This window comes from Falco punctatus (assembly GCF_963210335.1).
Source record: "Falco punctatus genome assembly, chromosome: 10".
NCBI lineage: Eukaryota > Metazoa > Chordata > Aves > Falconiformes > Falconidae > Falco > Falco punctatus.
This window is the reverse complement of record NC_137590.1, coordinates 23,045,764-23,068,478: the sequence shown is the minus strand read 5'-3', so window position 1 is coordinate 23,068,478 and position 22,715 is coordinate 23,045,764. Positions and strand designations below refer to the sequence as shown.

The window sequence follows — 22,715 nt, the reverse complement described above, 5'->3', positions numbered from 1 at the left end:
ATGAGACCCAGAACAGGCATCCACAGACGTAAACACCTCTAAATGCCCTGGGGCAGATCTTCAGCTTCTTCAACTTCCAGCTTCGCTGACTTGAATAAATATATGGTAGTTTGTGGAAGCTGAACGCTCATCCCAATATCTTTTATTAGTGTACATGTAGGACTTTGAGATGTATGCATTCTTCCTTGCTAATCTCATCCAAATACATTTCCAGAACTGAAACTGCAGAGCACGAATACTAAAAGGGCACTGCACTAGGAGAAGTATTTTTATCTTTCAGCCATCTGTTATCAAGAACATAAAAGATGCAGGCTTGGATTTTCAGCTATTCTCAGTATTCTTCCTTGCCACAACACAGCAGTTTCATGAAACATCTACCTTTACTAGCAATCAGTATTTTTAAAGTGTTACATCCATGACCCTAAAAATGTATTGCGCTGCTTTGGTTTTAAACCAGTTGGGACTGCCACAAAGTAAAACTGATTTTAAGAAATAAGGCATACCACAAAATACAAATGCAATAAACCAGTCTTGGAACAGTCAAAAGGAGTTCAATATTTCTGAAATGCAATTCAAACATATGCACATATGAAGGACTTTGTAAGGGAGAAGAAAAAAAATGAGGCTCAAGTTATATCATTTGAGAAGAGATCCATAAATGGAACTAGAAGAAGATTTGATTCAGAAAGGTAAAACGTTTTCCTGTCAATGCTTAAAGCTCTTCTACCCAAACAAAATTCAAAGTCCTTTAGCAAATCTGACCCAACATAATCCAGAGATATTTCATGCATTTCACATCGAACAACGTGACACAGTGAAATCATTGTTAGAGGATGAAGAGCTGTGCAGGCAATTACTGACCAGAAAAAACAAACATCTGTTCATCCGATGAGAAGACGGTGACACAGCACTTCTACCAAGAAAATGTTGGCATTCCTGAGGACTATACCAGCATATGTATTCAGGAACTTCAGAGACAAACAAATGTTATTTTGTATACTGCAATACCCACTGGAAATAATTTAGATACTCAAACCCAAATTTTCATTTTTTCCCAAAAGCACAGCTGCTTAATGGGCTACTAGCTCACAAGAGACTGGGAAGGAGTCACAGCCAAAGCCACAGAGACACGAGTCTGTGTTTCCACACCTATCTTGGACCCTCACTAGAACCTTGAGTGAGCAAGTAGCACTTTCGAGTGCCTTGATTTCCGAGTACTTATTTTGAGATACTTTTTGCCTGAAAGAAAAAGCTACCTTTATGCTTTTTTCCATACATGGAACAGAAAGAGAAACATTTCTTACAATTCCTTTCTTAGTTTACTTATACAAGTTGAGTTGCTATTTTCTAAGCAGTTTGAGACATCTGATAAAAGATATGGCAAAAACTATTTCAGAGGCACTACACAGCATCAAAGTCATTATTTCATTAACTATAACAAGTATGCCACTAAACCCCCCAATCTGTAGAAATCCTAATATTTCACATATAAATGCTCACTGTACTGTTAATTTGAATTTGCATTTAAATTCTGATCGTACTTCAGTTTATGGCTAAATACACTACATATATGTACACAGTTTTATATATACATACAATTACATTTTCAAAATGTAATAATTACTATCAGTTGAGGACTACAGGCAATTCATTCGGAAGCTGAGGTTGAAATGGAACACCTGTACCCATGGTATTCTGTTGCTCCTGGGGGAACTACATCTATGATTTTATGAATTACTTACTAGCATCTATATTAATAGTGGCATTTCAGTCAGAGGCACCACCTCCACTTTTTGATCTGATCACTTAACCCCAGATATCCTATATGGCAAACAGACATTTGTTAAGCAACACATTTTCTGTAATTGTCAAAATTTATATGCAGTTAGGACAGAGTAAACACTGGAAGCCAAAAAATTATTTTGAGAAACCATCTTCATTCTGTCTATGGCCACATATGCAATTCACTGCACATCGTTTAAAGTTTACAGTCAACAATTCATTTCCACAACAAAGCTACTGTATGCTGTGAAGTATTCAAAGAAAAAGCAAAAATTAAGATTCCTCTAAGACTTGTATGAGTTAAGTAGTAGTAGTATTCCCATCTTATACATGGAATAAAGGTACAGGTATTAGATACAAGAAAAGCACACTTATCTAGGTGCTATTCTGAAATACGTCCTGCCTGATCTCCAGGGTACTGTTGAGTTTCCTAATCCTACATTTTGTATGAAATCAAAGCCAACACAACTAGTGATCCCATTACAAAGTCCGAAATGGATCCTCCCACTGCATGTAGGTGCTATCTAGCCCCTTCTTCTGATGTTGTTCAGTAGCAACAGCAAAATATGATCCTTCAGCATCCTGCATCACTCTCCAAACATCTTCAGATTTTTTCCAACAAATGAGGCATGCAAGGAGAAAATAACATACCACTAAGAGTTTCTTTCACTTCATGAACCATATGATACCAAGATGTTGGCAGAGCACGGGCTGTTCTAAAAAGAACACAGCTCTCTGGGGAAAAAAATAGCCCATGACCACATGAAAGGCTGGTCAAAATAATAAAATAGTTTAACTAATGTAGTACAGTCAGCCTTAACTGTAGCCCAAGCACTTCACTTTGCATCAATAGCACAATTTTTTTATGCAATTTCCTGTAATTGTTCAAGCTTATATATTGGAAGAAAACAATATTCCTGGAGAACCACTAGCTAATCCTCCCCTACCAAACATGAGCAAGATGAACTGCCCAAGCAAGTGACTGTAAGCAAATGGCAATTTGTAAATGTAGAAGACATGTGCACTATGCAGATCTACTGCATAAGAGGAATGGAAATATTCACCTTGCCAGAGAATCTAACAGATGATATTTGCTTAACATAAAAGCAATGTGAAGATTTAGAACTAGCACATACAAGTCCAGCTTATTTCAGGTGTCCTGACTGTTACAGACTCTTTTGCTTGCCATCTCATTTATTTCAAATCCTTACCTGCCGTCCTCGTTGCTTGCATCTTTTCAAGCTACTTCCAGCCACTCTTTTTTAACAATTCTTCCTTTTCAGCTCCTAGCAAGCTTTTATCCCTGTTCCTCTCTGGCTATAACTGCTTGCTCCACACTGCTTCCGTCTTATTGCTGGCTCTTTCTCCTTTCACAGGTCCTGCTCTCATGATCACTCACCCAATGTTCTCCTTCCTTGTACCTCATTTCTTTCCTACTCACTGTTCACCACACTTCTGCAGCCTTCACCGCTCCCTTCTGCAGTGCCTGGATGCTACCAGGAGAAGCGGAGAAAGCAGAGAAGGAACAGCCTCTGCTTTCAGTGCTGATCAGACCCTGGGGCTGTAAGGAGACAGAACACACCCTGCACATGGATATCATGTCTTTGCTGCACATATTTAAACCAGGAGTGTTCATAATAACCAACAAGAAATTTCTTGTTTCTGGTTGGTTGGGGATTTTTGTTTTGTTTTTAGCAGAATTAGCAATTAGCAGAAAGCCCAACCACGACACAGGAGCAAACTTCTTATACCTCCCTGCCAAATTTCAAGCCTTGGCTCCTAACATTTTCATAAACCATTTCAGTGGAGTCACTTTTTTTTTTTTTTTTAAACATCTCAGGCATAGCTGAATTAAACAACTGAGTATTATTTCTGCTTCTAAACCAATTTTTAGCTCACTAGAAACAAAGGGATTTTCCAAAGGAGCTTAGTATTTACTATCATAGGCTTCCAATTGCTATCAGAATTCACACACATTTAGGAAAAGTTTTTTAAAAGCTTGATCCTTTCATCCTTCTTCCTACTGTCTGTCACTTTCTCCTTTAATACTTTTTCTTCTGATGCTATGGTAGTTTTTGTCAGTGTTTTATTTTTTTTACCATTGCTTTGATAACACTTTGTTCAACTAACTCCACATGTATCCTTGCTTCTGCATCAGTTGCACTATGACACACTTAAATCAAGGAGTTCAGCCCTGTCACTTATGGAAGTCTCAAAAAAAATTAAGGTTTCAAACACAGTAGATATAGGGATAGTAAATAACTTATCTAGAATGAATATAAAGAACATCTAAGCACTAATCTTTTGTTGGAATTCATTAATTTAAAATGAAAATCCAATGGTAATAACACAGTGTCCAGGATGCTTCTATAGTCCTCAAAATGAGACACATTCAACAATATTATGAGTTGTCTGGTAAAATATTATGAAAGATACGACAAAGTCTTATTCTGATGCAACTAAATGTATTAAAATTTAACATGCATTACAAGCTGTAAATACGTAACTGTGAAAGAACAGTCAAAATACTTCCATCTTGTAATATGAAATTAGATAGACTGGAGTATTAGTTTAAAAAAAAAAAAACAAAAACATTTACCCCACGCATAAAATATTTTTAAGCTATCGATGTTTGAGTGTTTTTTTCCTATATACATTCAAAAAAATCATTAGAATAAAGATCAGAGGTGTTTGTGTTTGAGTCTATTACTTCCACTAAAACACTAGATGCTTTTGTTTAGGAAACAATCAATTAAACTCTAATCACTACGTTGCATCAAAAGAAGCCCATGTCCCATGTTGCATGTACACACACACACACACAGTTACAGAACATACAAGCACAAAACAAAAATGCAACAATATCATCCAACAACTCCCAAAACAGACAACACACATGAGCATGCTGGTACACTCAGTGGCAAACCATTTTCTTGCCGGGTAGACTCTATCATAGAAGAGGTGTGGACTATTCATCGATTCCAAATCCTACAATCATCCAACAACACTACATTACCAACAAAAGAGTTCACAACTTAGGCTTTAAGTTCACTTAACAAAAGCAAACATAGAAAATCTTACCATTCTTACTATTCGGCCAAGAGTTTTCTTCAAGTATTACGCTCTTCAGGCTTGAGCACCATACTTACAAATATCTCCACCTAGAATGCTTCCATAAATTGAATTACCACAGCTGTGTGGATCTGCTGCCCTAAAAACTACAAAGGGGAACTTAAAAAATATATACGTCATGGGAACAGCGGAGTTACAGACAGTATTACTTTTCTTAGGCTGCAAAGAGTTAGTGCATCACGTTCCAAGTCCTAGATACAGGACAAATTTTGACCTCTGATACTTTTAAGAACACTGTTCAAAGACAGGGTATCTCAAGATTTGCCCAAATGATGAAAGTCTGGACTTTGGATGATAGGTTTTTGTATTAACAAAGCTAATTTCTTCTTCTTTGAAGACACTGACTATAAAAATAACAATTACAAAAAGCACACTAAATTGATCAACGAGCACAGCGAGCAGGCAGAGCCTCCCCCTATTTTGCAGCATTCAAGATTATCCCCACGTACTGTGTTGCTATATTTCTTGCAGATGCTAATGTCTTTTCTGCTGCTTATACAAGACAGGTATGCCATCCGCCTTTTCTTTTGCAAAGGCATTAACTCTGATACTTTCTTGCCACGTCTCTGCATTAAAATAAGTTCAAAGGGCAATATATATAGAGATTGCTACCAGTCAGCCCTGGCTCTATCATAAATCTTTACAGAAAACTATGTCCCATTTGTTTGTATTTTGAAATATGTTAAAGCATAGTTCAGATGCTTTAGATTCAACTTCAAAAAGGCAAAATGCATCATATTATGCAAGTGCATTGTTTTCAAACTTTTGAGCTCTGTACTGATCTCTTTCAAAGATATGTTCAAGTAACTCTACTGATTAGGAAGCATAATCATATCTACCAGCAAAACAAACACCACTTCCCCGCCTCCACCCCCCGCCCCCCCCCTTTATTTGTTTTGAAGACTTTGATCCTGTTTCCTGTTTAGCTTAGCTAAATCCAACAAAGCATTTCAACCCTTGCCTAACTTTAAATAAACAGACACTATATCAGTCCACACGTGATGGACAAGGGCACCAAGTGACATGAGTAGGTCTACTCACCTACTTGCTTGGATCAGCCCTACAATGTTAAAACTTTGCAGCACCAAGCCTTTAGGGACACTTAAGATTGCCCACGAGCTCCTCAGGCACGGACTGCACCTATCTGCTATAGCATCTGTCTGACACCGTTCCATTCCCATGAGGAATACCTTCACATGACTTCAGTCTGAGCACTAAGAAACCGGGAGTGTTGGGTGTGTTTGCGTGCAGTTATACTTGCACGACTGTAAGGGCTACAGAACTCATCAGGATGAGAACATATTTTTAAGTAATGAGAAATGACAGCAATTAATAGTTTCTTACCTAGTATTTAACTAAACTTGCTGATCTCTGGATAGACTAGGGACTTTTTTTTTTTTTTTTTTTTTTAAATCGGTAGCATCACAAATCCATCATTCAAATCTTTCAGTGCTGTAAGAATGATTTTGAAGATTTACTATGTCAGAATACAAATTCACCAAAAAAAGGCCTCAAACATTTTATGTGATACAACGGCATGAAGAAAATATCACTATGTGCATTCAATTACATAATACAGTATTTACATGCCATAAGGCAGGCAGAATAGAGTAAAGAAGGAGGATAAACATCAAGTCAGTCAGGAACATTAACACCGTAAGGTTCCTCAGTGTAGACAGAAACAGTTGCTTCATCACTAGCAATTTACACATCAGTACAGTCTATTAGCCATGGGGAAAACCCGCAAAAAAAACACAAAACCCAGTTACCTCCGCAACCATACCTTCACCGCAATTACTTATCAAAAATACAGCAGAAATCCATGAGGCAGTGGGAATGCTTAGATGTCACTCATACATGTTTCTCACCACTTTGAAGAGAATCCTTGATATTACTTACCTTTGCTGAGTTTTTATTTCCCAAGCAGCGGAGAAGTGATTTGTGGGAGAGAGAGGAACATCAAAGCTTTAGATTGGCAGCTACTATGAGTCATCACCATTTCTAATGCATTAGAGAAACCTCAAGTGAAACCAAAACTTTAAAGAATTCTAGCTCCAAGCCAGGGAGAATGATAGTTTCTGGGTGGTTTGTTTTTTTTTTTTTTTTGTTTTTGTTTTTTTTTTTTTTTTTTTTTTTTTTTTTTCTTCGGTTCTATTTGGTTGTGGGGCTTTTGGTGTGGTTTTGTGGGTTTTTTTGGTTGGTTGTTTTTTGTTTGTTTTTTTGTTAGGTTTTGGTTGCTTTTTTACAAATGCCATGGCCACTACCCCTTTCTCAAGTTCAGAAAAATAGGTCAAAATATTACCAAGTCCTCATCTTATTTCCAGCACCGTAAGTCTTTTAAACAAGTACTTTCTATAAGTAGTAACACTCAGAAAACGAAAACAACAGAACCTAGTCTTCAATCAGTGAAGAAAATCAGTCACTAATCAAACAAATCAATACAGTACAGGTTTGTGCACTGTATATATGGGCATGTTTCACTTCACTTTTCTGAGAGATGAAGTCACTTAGAACATCAACCTTCCAGGTGCCTTTACACTCAACGTTATACTGTAGCAGGCAAAGCACTGCCTATGTGTAAAAATTAACTTCTCCAGGGAATGACAGTATTTCAGCTATGACAATTCAAACTCTAAACAAGATCTGGTTTCCTAAAAATGCATGAAAAAACTCCTTAAAAACAAGCTTTCAATTACACCGTTAACTTTTTACTGGAACACCGGTAAACTTCTGGGTTTACCATAGCAGTATAAAGCCTAAATCCATTTAATTTTTTGATTAACCAATCTCAGACGTTGGAGGTCTGTGTCTCCTTCCTCCTTGTGTTTGCACATTTCTTGGTCCTAGGCAACGATCAGCCTCTCCATCATTCCAAAGATTTGGAAATACAATTATTGTTCACCTTGCATATGATATACCACACCCCCAAAAAATTTCATCTTAAGGATTTGAATAGAAAAACAGAGCCAATACATATATATCCTCCTTATGATGCATCACCTTTGTGATACTGATTTCTTCTCTGTCAAGCATTTTCTCCTGGAGACACAAAATAATTTGTTTTCATTATAAAAAAACCCTCACAGGAAAAAAGAACAGACAAATAGTGGGAAAAAACATCGCTTCATGAATAGTTGTGCTAGAAGAGCAAAACTATAAAAGAAGGGGAATAGATCAGTTGCAACACAGATAAGAACTTCAAGTAGGCAGTCAAAGACCTTTTGAGCAACAGAACAAAGAAGCCTCTTGATTCAGGACAGTGTGTTCATTTGTCTTCCACAGACACTGAGCTGTCTATCATCACAATTGCTTTACACTTTTATCTGAGTTCAGATAACCAACGAACATTTGATTCTCTTCATTTCATGATATTTGGCTGAAGGACTCTCAAGGTAAGATTCCTAAGTTTTCCTTTGAAGAGAGAAGAGTTAAAATAATGAAGAATATGTAGTATTAGAACAGTGATTTCCTGAGCAGTCCAATTTTTATGATGAAACACCCTGAAGCACTAGTATCGCACAGCTTTGGTCCAGAGCTGCACAAGACAATATGCTGGAGAAAAGGTCAGTACAGGAAGCAAAGAAAAAAAATCATATTTTCTGGCCTCCGGCACAATCCATTGAATCTGCACAAACAGCTAAATGTCTACAGCCGAAACGGCATGCGCTTGTATCCTACTCCCCTGAAACAGAAAAGCACCACCTTATACAACAAACATTCCACGATCAAGTAAGATGAAAAAAATCATCTGCGTGCAAGAAATCATAGCAAGATTTTTCTCTCATTTAAGCTCCTCTTAAAATTGAGTGAATTTTAAATACTGCCTACTTTATTTGCTCATGCTTCAGATAAGGGGCAGAATTAACAGAGTCAGACAGGTCAGATTTGGAGTCAGGATCTGTTGAGAGCACTACTTCATCTCTCAAGGCAGAACACAGAAGAAAAGTTATTTACAATTGCCAACTATTATATAAATAAACACTTACCCAAACCTTCAGATTCAAACAGGCAAGTATCATCTACCCCTACATCTCGGCACCAGGACAAGAAATTTGCTGTGTTGTCCCGTGCAAAAAAAGACCCTGAAGGAGCATTGGCTTTGCATGGAATCTTCCGTACTGGCAAGGTCTGAAAAACAGAAATTTTCTAAATAAGTGATACATGCTAGCATTATCCTGAAATATTATGAAATCAACATGCAGATTTTGCATAGATAGGTGACTGCCACCGACACATTTCCTTGTCCATTAAAAATTCCAAGCAAAGAAAAAGAAGAAGAAGTAAATTTAACAGCATGAAGTTGTCAACCACAAAGTTCTTTCACAGCCTCACGACACACTATGTGTTTTGAAATTCAGAGCTAAATCAATACTAGCAACTTCTTGGGAAGATTAGCAACTACAATTTCGGGATTTTGGGTCCAGTTCACTGAATAAAAATTAAGAAAATAATAAAGACAGATTTTAAAGTAGGAACTGAAGTTTCCCAAAATTAAGGGTGAATTCAGATCTACATTAGAAAGGATTCATAGTATAAAGCAATAGGTCTTAAGCCCTAAAGACTGTAAATATTTCAGAAAGCCCACTGTCTGCCGTTTAACAATACAGGGAAGCCCCCTTTCCACAACACAGAAACATAATCTAGTAGCTACAAGATCAAGGTCTACCACAGAGTCAGGCTTTCATTGTATCAGAGTAGTTCCATTTACATGATTTCATTATCAGAAGAGATGCTACTGATATAGCTGAGCCAAACAGAATAAATTACCACAGCAAGTTTTTTGTTTGTATTGGTACATTTACTGAGACACATACAAAGAATACTTCAGCATTTAGTTCTCATTTAAGTTTTTTTTTCCTCAAACGAAAAATAGGCATCATCCTCAGCAAAATGAAAAAAAATGAAATATTGTTATTACGTAACTTTAGAAATCTCTAACCCATGGAGGAATTCATACCCCTATGTTGATTTGAATGTGCTGCTTTTCTAATGCTGATTTATGAAATATTTGCTTCTGTTCAGGAACCTGTAGCTCCTCAATGCCAAAGTGAGCTAAGAGGTAGAAAACTGAAAACGGTGACTCTACTAGTTCCTAGATCTATGTCCAAAATTCTGGGTTTAACAGTCCAAAATAATTCTTGGAAACGTGGAAAGAGAAAAAAAAAGATGACACAGGAACAGGCATCCCCTTGCCACAGCTGCTGGTAGCATACCAATGTCAGTATTTAAAGGCAGTTTAGAAAGACTTTATATATGACAGATATATATATAGACATATGACAGCAGCAATGTACTTGCAGAACAGATCTACAAGCACAGAACTACTCACCTTTGTATACCTGGTAAACCAAATAAACTGCAATTAGAATGGCTACAAGAATAAACACTACTTCTTTTACCAGTACGTCAATGGAATCTTATAAATTGTTTCAGACTTACACACATGCCTTTTAAATATTTAGACCCGTTCCTAGCCACCTAGCTCTCATTCCCCTATTATTTTTATTCCAATTGTACTCTTTTACATTTCCTTGTTTACAAAAAGTTATGCTTATGTTTCAAAGTATTTACAAGAAAATATTACTACTTTTCTATACTGTATTAGCAGAAAACACTGACCAGTTTTATATATTTTAAAGCAAAATCCAAGCAAACCTTGTGTCACAGAACCACATCACCTCCTGGACCATCCTGGAACAAGGGAGGGGAAGGAGGAAGGAAGGAGGGAAATAAAGACATTTATTCACTAAATCCAGAATAAATAAAAACAATGAAACATGAGTTCTTCCAAGGGGCTCTAGATATGGAACAACCTTACAGATCAGAGCACAAGGAAGTTGTTAACTATTATTTGAAATCCCTTCACATTATTCTGGAGAGAAAACAAGGAAAAAAAAAAAAAGTGCTGTTTCTCACAGACCAGGGCTTTTATTTTCTTCTTTTCTTAAGAGAGAAAAAAAAAAACAAAAAAAACCAAAAAAAACCCCAAAAAAACCCCAAACCAAAAAACCTAACTTATCACTAGACATATTTCTAAACTAGCACCCCTTTCACATTACACTAATTTCTTCAAAGAAGCAATAAGCATCTGTACCCCGAGGCAAGTTCTCATTATACTCTACAGACTTCTTCACACCTTCAGTTTCCCCCTGTGACTTACAGTCTCTAGGAAGAAGTAATGCAGCATTCACCCATCTCTGCCCCTGCTGCATCCTTTCTCAGGAAATTTTAATTGGACAAGTCTAATAACCTTAAAAGGGCACCCGCTTCTGTTAAAAGGAGTCACACAAAACTCTGGCAGCCTGCTGGAGCAAGGTCAACTGGTCCAGTCTGCATTTGGAGAAAAGCTGTCAAAACAAGCCTTTGGCTTCATGATTTTCTACTAAAAACTTACACAAAGCATTGTAAAAACCTTAAAGAAGTTCCCACTTCAAAATAATTTCCCCAGCAAAGGTCTAACCTGACCTTACCTCCTCCAGTGCAGAAAAGAAACAAGCAGCATGGGCAGGGATGTTTGACTTACCAACAGCAGCACAGGGAAAGATGGGAAACAGGTAGGGAGCAGCAAGAGTTGGGCTGCTCCAGGAGGGAAGACAAGCCAGGAGCCAAGGGTGACCCCAGCACAGGGGTGGCAGCCCTCACGGGCAGCGGTGCAGTCCCACAGCACCCAAGTACGGCAGTGCTGGTGACATACCAACCTTAGCCAACCATCCCATGACAAGATGGGGCAACAGGTCAGGTCTACTGTCTAGCAAGACAAGTCGGAAACAGCAGAAGACAAGACAAGGCTGGACACAAGGCTACAGCAGATGTGAGGCTCCAGCCACAAAGCCCAGCCAGCAGGAAGCCAGGCTGCAGATGGTCTGGCCACAGCACAGCTCAGCCAAGAAGTGGGGTTGAGGTGAAAGCGAGCTCCTGGGCCATGGGCAGAGGGTGAGGTTGAGGCCCCAGGTGAGGCTGCTCATGACTGCTCAGGTATTTTGGTTCCCTCAGGTCCTGGTAGAAATTATTTTGCAGTTTTTAGTGTTTCTGCACAATTAAACCCTTTGGAAATACACAGGTAGTTGATAATCAACGCTATCTTGTCGGTAGATTCAAAGAGGTGCCATTTCATAGTATTATGTCTTAGTCTAATTACATAAAAAATCCACTGTACATACAACGTTTTATCATGTTCTCACAGAATCAAATCTAACACCATTTAAATCACATGGAGTGAATTTCTTTTCCCATAATACCTCTGCTTGGACTAGAGTATGCAAAGTGCTAACATGGATACACAAATGTGAAACCAACTGACTTAACAAGCCAACAGTCAGGAGACCAAACATATTATACCTGACAAAACTATACTTTTTGGAATTTTTGAATTATTACGTCTAATTTAGAGCACAAATCCTGGATGACCTTGTAAGGGGTTAGCAGCAGTGACAAGAACAAGTTGACAAGAAACCAGCTCCAATATTCCTGGCACTTGCACAAGCTACTTCAGAGAGCATGAAAAGGAGATAAAGCTACAGTTACTTTCCGTGTGAAAGCAGACCTGCAGTGTCAAATCATGTCACCTCCCAGTTCACTCTTCAGTTCTCACCTCTGGATCTTCCACAGTGCCTATACTTTACTTTGCTCTCAGGGTCTCCTTTGCAGAAAGCTAGCAAGTCTTCTTCAAGACCAAACCGGTTTATAACCCCAGGAACAGCCCAGAACAGGTGAAATCTTACCAGGTTTGTTTCCTTCCATTCCACTCAGTTCCCTAACTCAGCCCAGACGATTCTGTGCCTTGAAACTACTTTGTCCTGCCACATTCCCTGCTAACCAGCCTATATTCTTTCATGGTGTGCTAGAGGGTATTAGATGCAGTTCTGGAAATCTATGATAAAACCCTCGTATTATTTCAGGAAATCTGAACTAGGAGAAGAGCCACCAAAAAAAAAAAAAAAAAAAAAAAAGTGTGCTATGTGGCTGGTGGCTGCCTTCTGGCAATTAGAGGAAACTTGGGCCCAGTGCAGGCAGAACCCATCTGTTCTACTTGGCCCTGAGCCCACAGGGCATGAGCAAGTCTGCAGCACTGGTCCTGGAGACCAGGAGCTGCTCCTTGGCACAGATGCCCTCAGCAGTACAAAAGGAGCTACGAGTGAAGAGGTAGCCAGGAGAATCTGCAGTGCCTTTCTTTTAAGGGGCTGTTGGGAAGGCACTGCAATGCCAGGCAGGAATGCTGAAAACTTTATCATTCCCCTGGGTCACTGCTGCTCCCCGGTACTAACAATATGTGAATAAATCTGGTTCTACATGTTTTATGTCTTCTGATTTAGGTAGATCGTAATGACTTTCAAGGAAAGCAATTCAGAACAGATGGTTTATGTGTCAGAAATCTATGCAGTTAAGAGTCAGCAAATACACCATCTAAAACACCATGTACCTGACAGACTATCCATAAATTACTTATCTATACCTTGACAACTAAGACAGACCTTTACACACATCAGTCAACCTAGCTTCACTACGAAGCTCAGACATCCACGGAGCTTGCAACATTTCTTTTACAATTATAGAGATTACAGTGTCTTTTAGAAAAATACTTTGGTAGTAAAAGCTACAACAGCAAATACTGAGTCTAGGTACAGAACTATCACACTTAACAAACCCAACTTGTGACATCCTGGTTTAACAGTGACAGAAAAAAATGTCTGTTTAATGGGTGCCCTAAGAAACTCAAAGGGACCAATACCCAAATGTAAACAGAAGGCATGTCCTGGACTACAGAAGGGAAAAAACCTATATTATTGAAAGAGAAAAAAAGGCAAAAAAAAGAAGCTTTAAGTCATTTTATGGAGCAAATACTACACAAATAAATATCCGTGGCATCACATGATCTCACTGAAATGTACATTCTGTATCTCATCCCACCTCCCACAATATTAGGGTCTTGCCAAAAAGAACAGCAAAACCACCCCTCTGCTCTATTCAACAATAGCACAATCAGCTTTATCACAAAAATCACAGGGTAATACTCATATTTTCGTATCACCTAATAAATTTCCCTACCACCTTTTAAATAGAAGTCTCCTTTTTTAATATTTCCAAAACTATCACTGTAATGTTCAACCTGTAACGCATGAAAGCTCTTATTTAAGAAAGGTTTCATGCACAAATGTTTTTTTACTGATTCGTATAAATGGCCTGACTATCTCAAAAGTGCTTTCTAACAGATCATTCTAAAGTAATTAGGTTTCCATCTGGCAAAAGTGACTTTTGTTGACATAGTATAATATAACCGCCGTTGCTTTGAAACAGCAGTGGCCGCAATTACTCCTACCAAATATCATGAAAACAATTCCCCAGTTACACTCCTTTTACAATCTTGTCTTGTTGATGTGCATGCATGTGGTTTAATGCAGGATGTGAAAGTGTGAGTGAAACATATGATGCAATCCTGGAAAAATGCTCTCAGGTTAACTTCTAAACCCAAAAGAGACTCTCTTACACCAATGCTCTGAAATCACATGGAAAAATGTATTTTTTGTACTGATTTTCCAGAACGAGGGTCCACAACAGTGTGTTACATATCCCTTCTTTTTATAGTAGACTTGAGCCATGCTGAAGATTCCTACTCATACGTTGTTCTTCGAATAGATAATTTCACAACTTTTTGAACTGTCACTCACATCTGAATAATTAGCAATTTTGTTTGTTATGGAGGAGGGTTACAGTTAGCTAAGCACTCAGAGGTAAAAATTGCTTTTATTGACAGATAACCTATATTAACCAAAACGGGGAGGAAATTACAGCATGGAGATTGCGGTATCTGACTGCAGTGGTGTCTTTCATAGGGCTATTTAGTGTTATGTGAGCATAAATTCACATTGACATGCAACTATATCAGACAGAACATGTACCTGTTTCAGAACTCTTTACAATTTTGCCTTTAACTTTGCTACTAGCCACAGAGCTATTTTTCTTCTTAAATTCTCCTCTCATTTTGTTCAGCTATTCTTAGCAAAGCCCTCCTCCCCCTTATAAAATCTGAATTAGCTCATTAGCACACAGAAAAGAAGTGCTGCTACAATCTTCTCTGTAAATATGATTTTGCTCCTCATCTTTTATTCATTTGTTAAGCCTAAGTGAACTGACACGCACTGCTACAGGAACTTACTCCTATTGAGCTGTTAAAATTCACCTCACCACTAAGGGACAATATCCTTAGCCAACCAACACTGATTTAGTTGCTATCATTAATTCTTCCAGAACTCAAACCTAAAGTATTTCGGAGCCCATTTATAAGTCACAGAAGTGGTGTCCCAGACACTCATTTCAGCAAAGGAAAAATTAAGTTTACATTAGACTGCTTTGCAGTGCCAAAATTCAGGTTTAGTGAATAACCGTTCTAAGAACAAGTATGAACTAGGTATTAAATAAATAAAACTGTAACACCTACAAGGCCAAATAAACGCTCCTTGGCGGGGGTGGGGGTGGGGAGGGAAGGGCGGCAATTTTGTTTTCCCCCTCCCCTGTTTACTACGTGAGAGAACACTTCCCAAATATAATGACTGGACCAACAATCAAAAGAATGTGCTAAACACATATTCAGAATGAACAGAAGGAATTCCAAACATGGAAACACATATATAGAATTTAAAATCAAGCATCTGCCACTGCAAAAAATAAAATGTAAGAAAAAAAAAACCAAAACCACCCACCCTTCCCAAAGCCACAATAAAAGTTAAAATCCAGGAAAATTTAAAAAACAAAAACTTAGCATGAAAATTTTGAAGGCTTAGGAGAAATCAATAACAATTGCCAAACTCTTCAGCAGACACGGAACCAGGAACAGCTTCCAGATTGATGAAAAATGACATTGCACTTACAACAAAGAAAGCATCCCTAAGTAATTCACTTAACAACTGGCAAAACATTGTCCTTCTCTGAAATACAGTCTCTGCACTGTCATATTAAGTACTGTAGATAGATGTCATTTTAATGGAACAGCAGGTTGGATTTACGGTTTCAAGATCATGTGTTGACCAGATTTTTACCCTATGCAATCACCGCAAAGATCATCAAAAGCCAAAAATCACTCATTGTCAACTTCCTAGATCCTAAGAAAGCATTTGTGATCGCTTTGAAATATCTAATAGATTTATAATATGCCAATAAAAATAATTAACTTCACCAATGCTTTACATCAACATACAGACTACAACGTTAAAATAAATACAAAACTAAGTGAACGGTTCAGCTATGCTATTATTGTCAATGTACCAAATCATAGAATGGCTTGGGTTGGAAGGGACCTCAAAGATCACCTAGTTCCAACCCCCAACCCCTCTGCCACAGGCAGGGACACCTTAAACCAGGCTGGTCCAAGCCCCGTCCAGCCTGGCCTTGAACACTGCCAGGGATCCACAACTTCTCTGGGCAACCTGTGCCAGTGCCTCACCACCCTCATCGTAGAGAATTTCTTCCTCATATCCAATCTAGATTGCCCTCTTAGTTTAAAACCATTACGCTCTTCTGCTGTCACTACAGGCCTTACTAAAAAGTCTGTCCCCATTTATAAGCTCCCTTTAGGTACTGGAAAGGTGCTACAAGGTCTCTCTGGAGCCTTCTCTTTGCCAGGCTTAACAACCACAATTCCCAGCCTGTTTTCGTAGGAGAGGTGCTCCAGTCCTCTGATCATCTTTGTGGACCTCCTTTCGACTCACTCCAACAGGTCCATGTCCTTCTTGTGCTGGGGGCTCCAGAGCTGAACGCAGCACTCCAGATGGAGTACTCCAGCAGAGCAGAGGGGGAGAATCACCTCCTTTGACCTGCTGGCCATGCTAGAATACATTTTCCCACTTCTTCTACATAGTATTAGTTTCAGCTTCTTAAGAGTAAGCATAGATGGAGAAGAAACTTAATTAACGACGATGTAGTTTTAAAAGTTAAGATTTTCTTCATGGCTTTGTTATTCTCAGTGTTCTGTCCCGGACACAGCTTACCAGTCACACAGCAAAAGATAAATATGTTGTTTATAAATCCAAAAAAGTTGGGGTTAATTAATAATTACAAAACACTAATTTAACAGAAACACTGCAACTCCTACTTCCAGGAGTGCGTTAGAAAACCAAGGAACCCAAGAGATGATTCAGTTCATGTATAAGGCACCTGACAACTGGGATACCCAGTTGTAAATAACGTCAAAAATTGGCAAGACTGAAGCTTCATTCACCAACTTAAGCACATTTGATTGACTGACTAATAACTAGTTTAAATGCAGCCAAGGGGCATGCCCATTTCAGCATAAGGAGACAAAATCATAACATCTGCCAGAATCAGGCGGCCACCCCTGAGAAGCTGGCTAGTGGGCAGCTGGATAACACACCGAGATCAACAGCCAGGAACCTTCCATTGGAGAGCAAGTGACGCACAACTAATAGAAGCTGACAACAAAGAGCCCATTTAAACAGATGTCAGACCCTTTTCCTGTCCACTCAATTTGTGTAATTGAGGATGGGATTAAGTCACTACAGTCCAAAGTCCTGGAGAAGTCTATAAATTGACTTTCAAAACCTCCAGACATCTAACTCTATAACATATCTTGGCCTACTGACAAGTTCACTTTTATTAATAGTCTTTCAAAGACCTTGTCTGAGTAACTTAAATTCCAGGCAGGTGTGCACCACAAATTAAAAGCCATTACTTCTACTTACCTACAATCTGAAAATACTAGCAGGCAGGCCAAATGCAAAAATCAAAAGATGGTTTGTTGTTTGGTTGTGGTTTTTTATCTAATGTGGTAGTCTTTCTCTTTAACACTATTACCATTAAAGCAAGAGACTGCAATTATTAAAACAAAAACACATTTATTTAAAATTTTATAAACAGAGAAACTAAGACAGAGACATTAAGGTAAGTCATGGCATGGCATGGCATGACAAAGATCTTCTTTCAGTGTTCCTGAAAAAAAATGCAAGAGCCAAAGCCTGGGATTCAATAGCTCGTTTCCATTCATTAAAAGCTCCGTACTTTCTCCTTAGACCTCTGGTTTTCAGAATTTATGTTTAAATGTGGATTTTTAAAATTAGCACCTCCTAATAGGTTTCTTAAATAACGTTATTAGAACAGAATGGGGCAATACTCACAGTTGCTCTTTCAGAGGACAATTACATCTTATCTTTAATACATGGTTGTGAGCTTCTCCCCACCACAACCACAGAAGCCAGAGTTGAATTAATGTAGACTTAGCTGAAGAGGTTGAAGAATCTTAGTTTCTACATTTTCCTCATTTATGTTGTAACTTAATGAGAAAAACACTGAACATGAGAAAAGCATTACCTTTGACTAAGTTGTTTGTGGCTATTTCATTATCACGCAGCACAACCTCTGAATGAGCATGGCAACTACATCCACAAGTAGCAATTATTCTACAAGATACAAACTGATCAATACTCAGTGGATTTTCTTAGGGCACATTTCAAAAAGCATCTTAACCCACAATCATGTCTTATCAAACATCACGTCCTTTAAGGGGATATGATTCTCTCAAAATCAAGTTAAATATGACAAATATTAAATTTTGGCAAAAACAACCCATTTGAGACACAGAAATTTCAAAATCACTTTTTCCCCTTAATCATTCCAGGAGAACTCAAGCTAAGGACAATGCTTAGAAAATTTCAGTCTGAATAGTTGAAAGTCCACCATAACACATTATAGATCCTAAGATTTCATACCAGAAGATGTTTCTGTATGTCCATTTCCAGTGTGGAGTAATATAGTTCAAATAGCCAAGATATTTCTTTGGAATTTGTGGATAACCTTCAACGAGCAGTCTGAATAACAAGTGTCAGAAACCATTCAAATTCCTTCATTTAATAATTACAATGCTGGGTATACTGCTGTGTTACAGTCATCCCTCTTCTTCCCTTTCCTCCAGTTTTTCTCTCAGTGATCAATCTCACGCTTTGTGACCTTCTGAAGTGCGAGGCAGGGTTGGGGGGTGGGGGTCCCAGCTTTTTCAGTAAGATTAGTTCCAAATGGTGCTTTACCTAACATGAGCCAAGTGTCAAGGAAGAGTGTGATAGAAATCTACACAGTCTACAGGAAGACAGAATTTTTACAGATGCTTCATCTGTTCACTTTTTGGATTCCCAGATGTTTAAGATACAGTTTTTATGCAGATGCTGAAAATACCCAGAAAGAATTTCACATGTAGGTCACTGCAGGTAAGTCTGATTCTCCAAAGCTCTGTATGTTCATTTTAAAGAAAAGCATCTTTGCCTTCATGATAAACAATGTGATTTTCTGTGAGCTTTCCAATTAGAACCCACAAGGAAACTGCTAGAGCCCTGGGAATTCTAAGCTGGCATAGAATTTAAAAATGGCCCTGATTTGAAAAACATGTTGGAACATTAAATCTATACAGCCAAACTTCCATACTAACTTTAAATCAGCTTCTAAAGTTGCAAACAAAACTTTATTGTATACTTGAAGCAATTTGGGCCAATTTACAAATATAAGCCCAAATAGGAATACATGTTTATTTAAACAAACAGATTAAACCCAATTATGATACCTATAAATTGGTGTCTATGCTTCAGTGACTTCTGTTTTCTCCTTCTGCACTGCAGTTGCTCCTTATAACTGTATGTTCACTGTTTCCGTTGCTTCAGAAATTTTGGCTCATCATTTTAAGTTCAAGACTCACTATTGGTAAATGGACCAAATTCTGTAGTTCTTACTTATTAACTCACCAAAAACTAACACTAAGTTTGCCCTAAGAATAACACAGTTCAGCTGAAGATAGTTGGTCTAAATTACATTTTCTCAAGCTTTTAGAAATATTCACTAATTTCTATTCAAATCCCTCATATTTCTGTTCCAGACAATTCTAACAGTCTAAATAAAAAGCTCCATAGAAAGATCTGTTGCAAAGATTTTTACAGTTTGATTTAAAAGACTTAAGAAAATAAATAGGAATGATACAATGCATTTCACATAAGAGGCAAAATCCAGCAAATATATAAATGGTTGCTTACGTATTTCTCTCCAAAAATATGCCAGCTCTGTTTGCAATGCCTGGACTGAAGTAAAAATGATATAAAAACTTCCAGGTTTAATGCAGATTTTGTGAAGTATGTCAGTATTAGTATTCCAAACAAAAGCAATTGTAATGAACTATCTCTGGGAAAAAACTTGAGATGTTTTCTAGTTGAATGATATCAGAAATCCAAGTTTCCTTCTCCTCTTGACCTGATTTGCCATCTGAATCATTATATTTTCCAAAGCTGGAGCTAACAGGCAGTTAACAGGTTAAATCTGCACTGCTTTTTCCAGGACCATTATCTTGATGCAAATTCTGATGATTTCCGCAATGTCGAATAGGAGCGGAGGGAGAATCCCTACCTCATTTCTACATTACTGAGAAGAGCAAGGCCAGTTCACACACGGATTAACTGTGCTTCAGTCAAACAAGGCAAGAAGCCATGTTTTCCCAAGGACAACAAGAATTAGCGGGAGGAACCATCTGAAGAGCCATGAAGTCTTGGTGCTCCTTCCAGGATAGTGCAGCTCTGCCCCCAGCATAGGGCATGGCTTAAAGCACACCTACAAGCTTATAAGAAGTTCCCCAATGATGGCACCACTTTCAGGTGCCAATCAGGCAACTACATAATATCCTAAATTTCTTCAGAAATCTCTTGTTATGGTCTGGTGGAAAACAGAACTCTACCCTACCATGTAAGCCTCATGCAAGCAGAAAAGCTTTAGTTGTAAGAGTTATTTACTGCAGCATATAGGGTTTGTCCACATGACCTGTTTCAGGCAAATCTTACAGTATCTGCAAGAAACCTGGTACCAATCCAGTTGAACACGAGCTCAGCAAGCTACAGACATATCTGAGAAAGGTACAAGGAATTCTCTAACAAACAGCTTTACAGTCTTGTGGAAATGATTCCTTCCAGATGGATTAGCACTTGTGAGTCATTTCGGAAGATTATTCTTTTCCTCTCATATCCACACCAGTCTGACGCTATAAAGATTAATACACAAAAAGACAGTGCTGTACTTTTCCCCCCCTCCCTCAAGTAACCGAGGGCCGTATCTATATTTTATATGATTAGAAATTGGCTCCACAAGCTTTTAACTGCAAAACAAAAGTCTCCAGCAAGTACAAGTGTGCAGACAAGCAAACTGCTGACCCAGACCACAAAGAATCTGTTCATAGCCTAACCACATTCATGCAGTTCCCAACTGGAGAGTCAGATTTATAACTTAGAGCACCTGAACATGGCTCTGCTATAGCTAAGGACTCTTTGCACTGGGCAAACACACTCAAGGCACCAAGCTTACAGAATACTCTATTTGCCGGGAATCCGTCCCATCTACAGGACACAGATAACGTTGAGAAACTGAAACCGACAGTGAAAATAAAACCACCACATGTTTAGATCGGACTTTCAGCTTGGTCATCCAGGGTCCGAGAACAGCAAGATCCACATACTTCAGAGAAAGATACTTCAAACCAGACAAAAAAAGAGGAAAGACTGTCCAAAGAGAAAATTTATTCTTAGTCCTTTCCATCTGAACTTAAATTACACCTTCAGGCATGAAAATTTATACCCTTTCCAAAATAAAAAAAACATCTAAGCAATTCTCTGTATTGTATCTACGGATGCTCTCATAGCAATCTCACATAATTCTGTTTAGAAATCTGTTAAGTTTTGTTCTTATTAAGAACTTATTTTGAACAGTAAGTTCAAAACATATTATTTCAAAAAGACTAATTGAAAGAAAATCATAAGTTTATGAATTGTCATTGCACAGCACCTCTATTATTTCTTGTAAGGAAGATTTCCTTAGGGAAGGGCCTCTTCTACTTGAAAAGGGAAAATAAAATTATGGTTTGCCCTATTTTTTGCATTTTAATATCCTGAATAATTTTAATGCACACCCACTTTTTGACAACTCCAGTAAGGGAAGCTCAAACAGCTTAGGTGTTGGCTTTATAAACTACAATATCTAGCCCAAATAATTTTTTACTAGCCACCTCATTTTTAAGAGCCTTTCAAAAATACTGTGGTCTTTACTAGTTGATTCAGGTTTAGATGGATCTTAAACCACCTACTGAGTCTTTGAATTCTGCCAAGCACAGCCTGCCTCCTGTCTACCAGCCAAGTTAGCTGTCCTGGGAAATTATTAAATATTTTCCTAGTTCTCTTCCTGGTTTGTTATTCGGTCAGTTTAAGTGAAAATATACTAACGTGACCTATTAGACCTTCTACAATTTGTCAGATATGTACCGCCTTCTGTAAACAACAAAAAAAAAACAATTTCACCTGACAGTATCTGTACAAGTGTCTCACCTTATCCAAGACTTGAACATATCTTCCTGGATGACTTACAAATGAGAGTTACGATAACATATTCATTTCTTATTTAACTGATGTGATAATATGTGAATAGGAACATACAAAAAATTTTCTAACCTCAAATTTCCTCATTTCTAAACTGATGCCAGACACTTTGCTTTCTTTGATGATGTGTGCCTTGCAGACTCAGAAGCATTTGTTACTCCTCGTGAACCTCCGGGATTCTGAGAATTTCTCCATTTGCTTAATTCCCTTTATGCAAAGGAATAATTGAAAACATAGAACTAGCATAAACAATTTTTTTTTTCTTATAAATTCTTAGAGCCAACTCAGAGCTGTTACTCAATCCTGACTCTCACTGGTTTGGGAGATGAGGGAAATGCTAAAGTCATTAGTTCAGATTCTCTAATTCAGGAGGACTAGGTTCCCTACATTTGCTTGCAGTCCCAT

At 38.1% G+C, this 22,715-nt stretch overlaps 1 protein-coding gene across 7 annotated transcripts in view; it reads right to left on the bottom strand.

Moving 5' to 3' along the window:
• Window positions 1–22,715, bottom strand: part of GAS2 (growth arrest specific 2) — a 105,906-nt gene that overhangs the window by 55,348 nt on the left and 27,843 nt on the right. For all 7 annotated transcript variants that reach the window (XM_080405378.1, XM_080405379.1, XM_080405377.1 and 4 more), the window contains one exon: window positions 8,901–9,042. In XM_080405378.1, coding sequence (XP_080261504.1) covers window positions 8,901–9,042 — 142 coding nt within the window. The remainder of the gene's footprint in view (window positions 1–8,900; window positions 9,043–22,715) is intronic.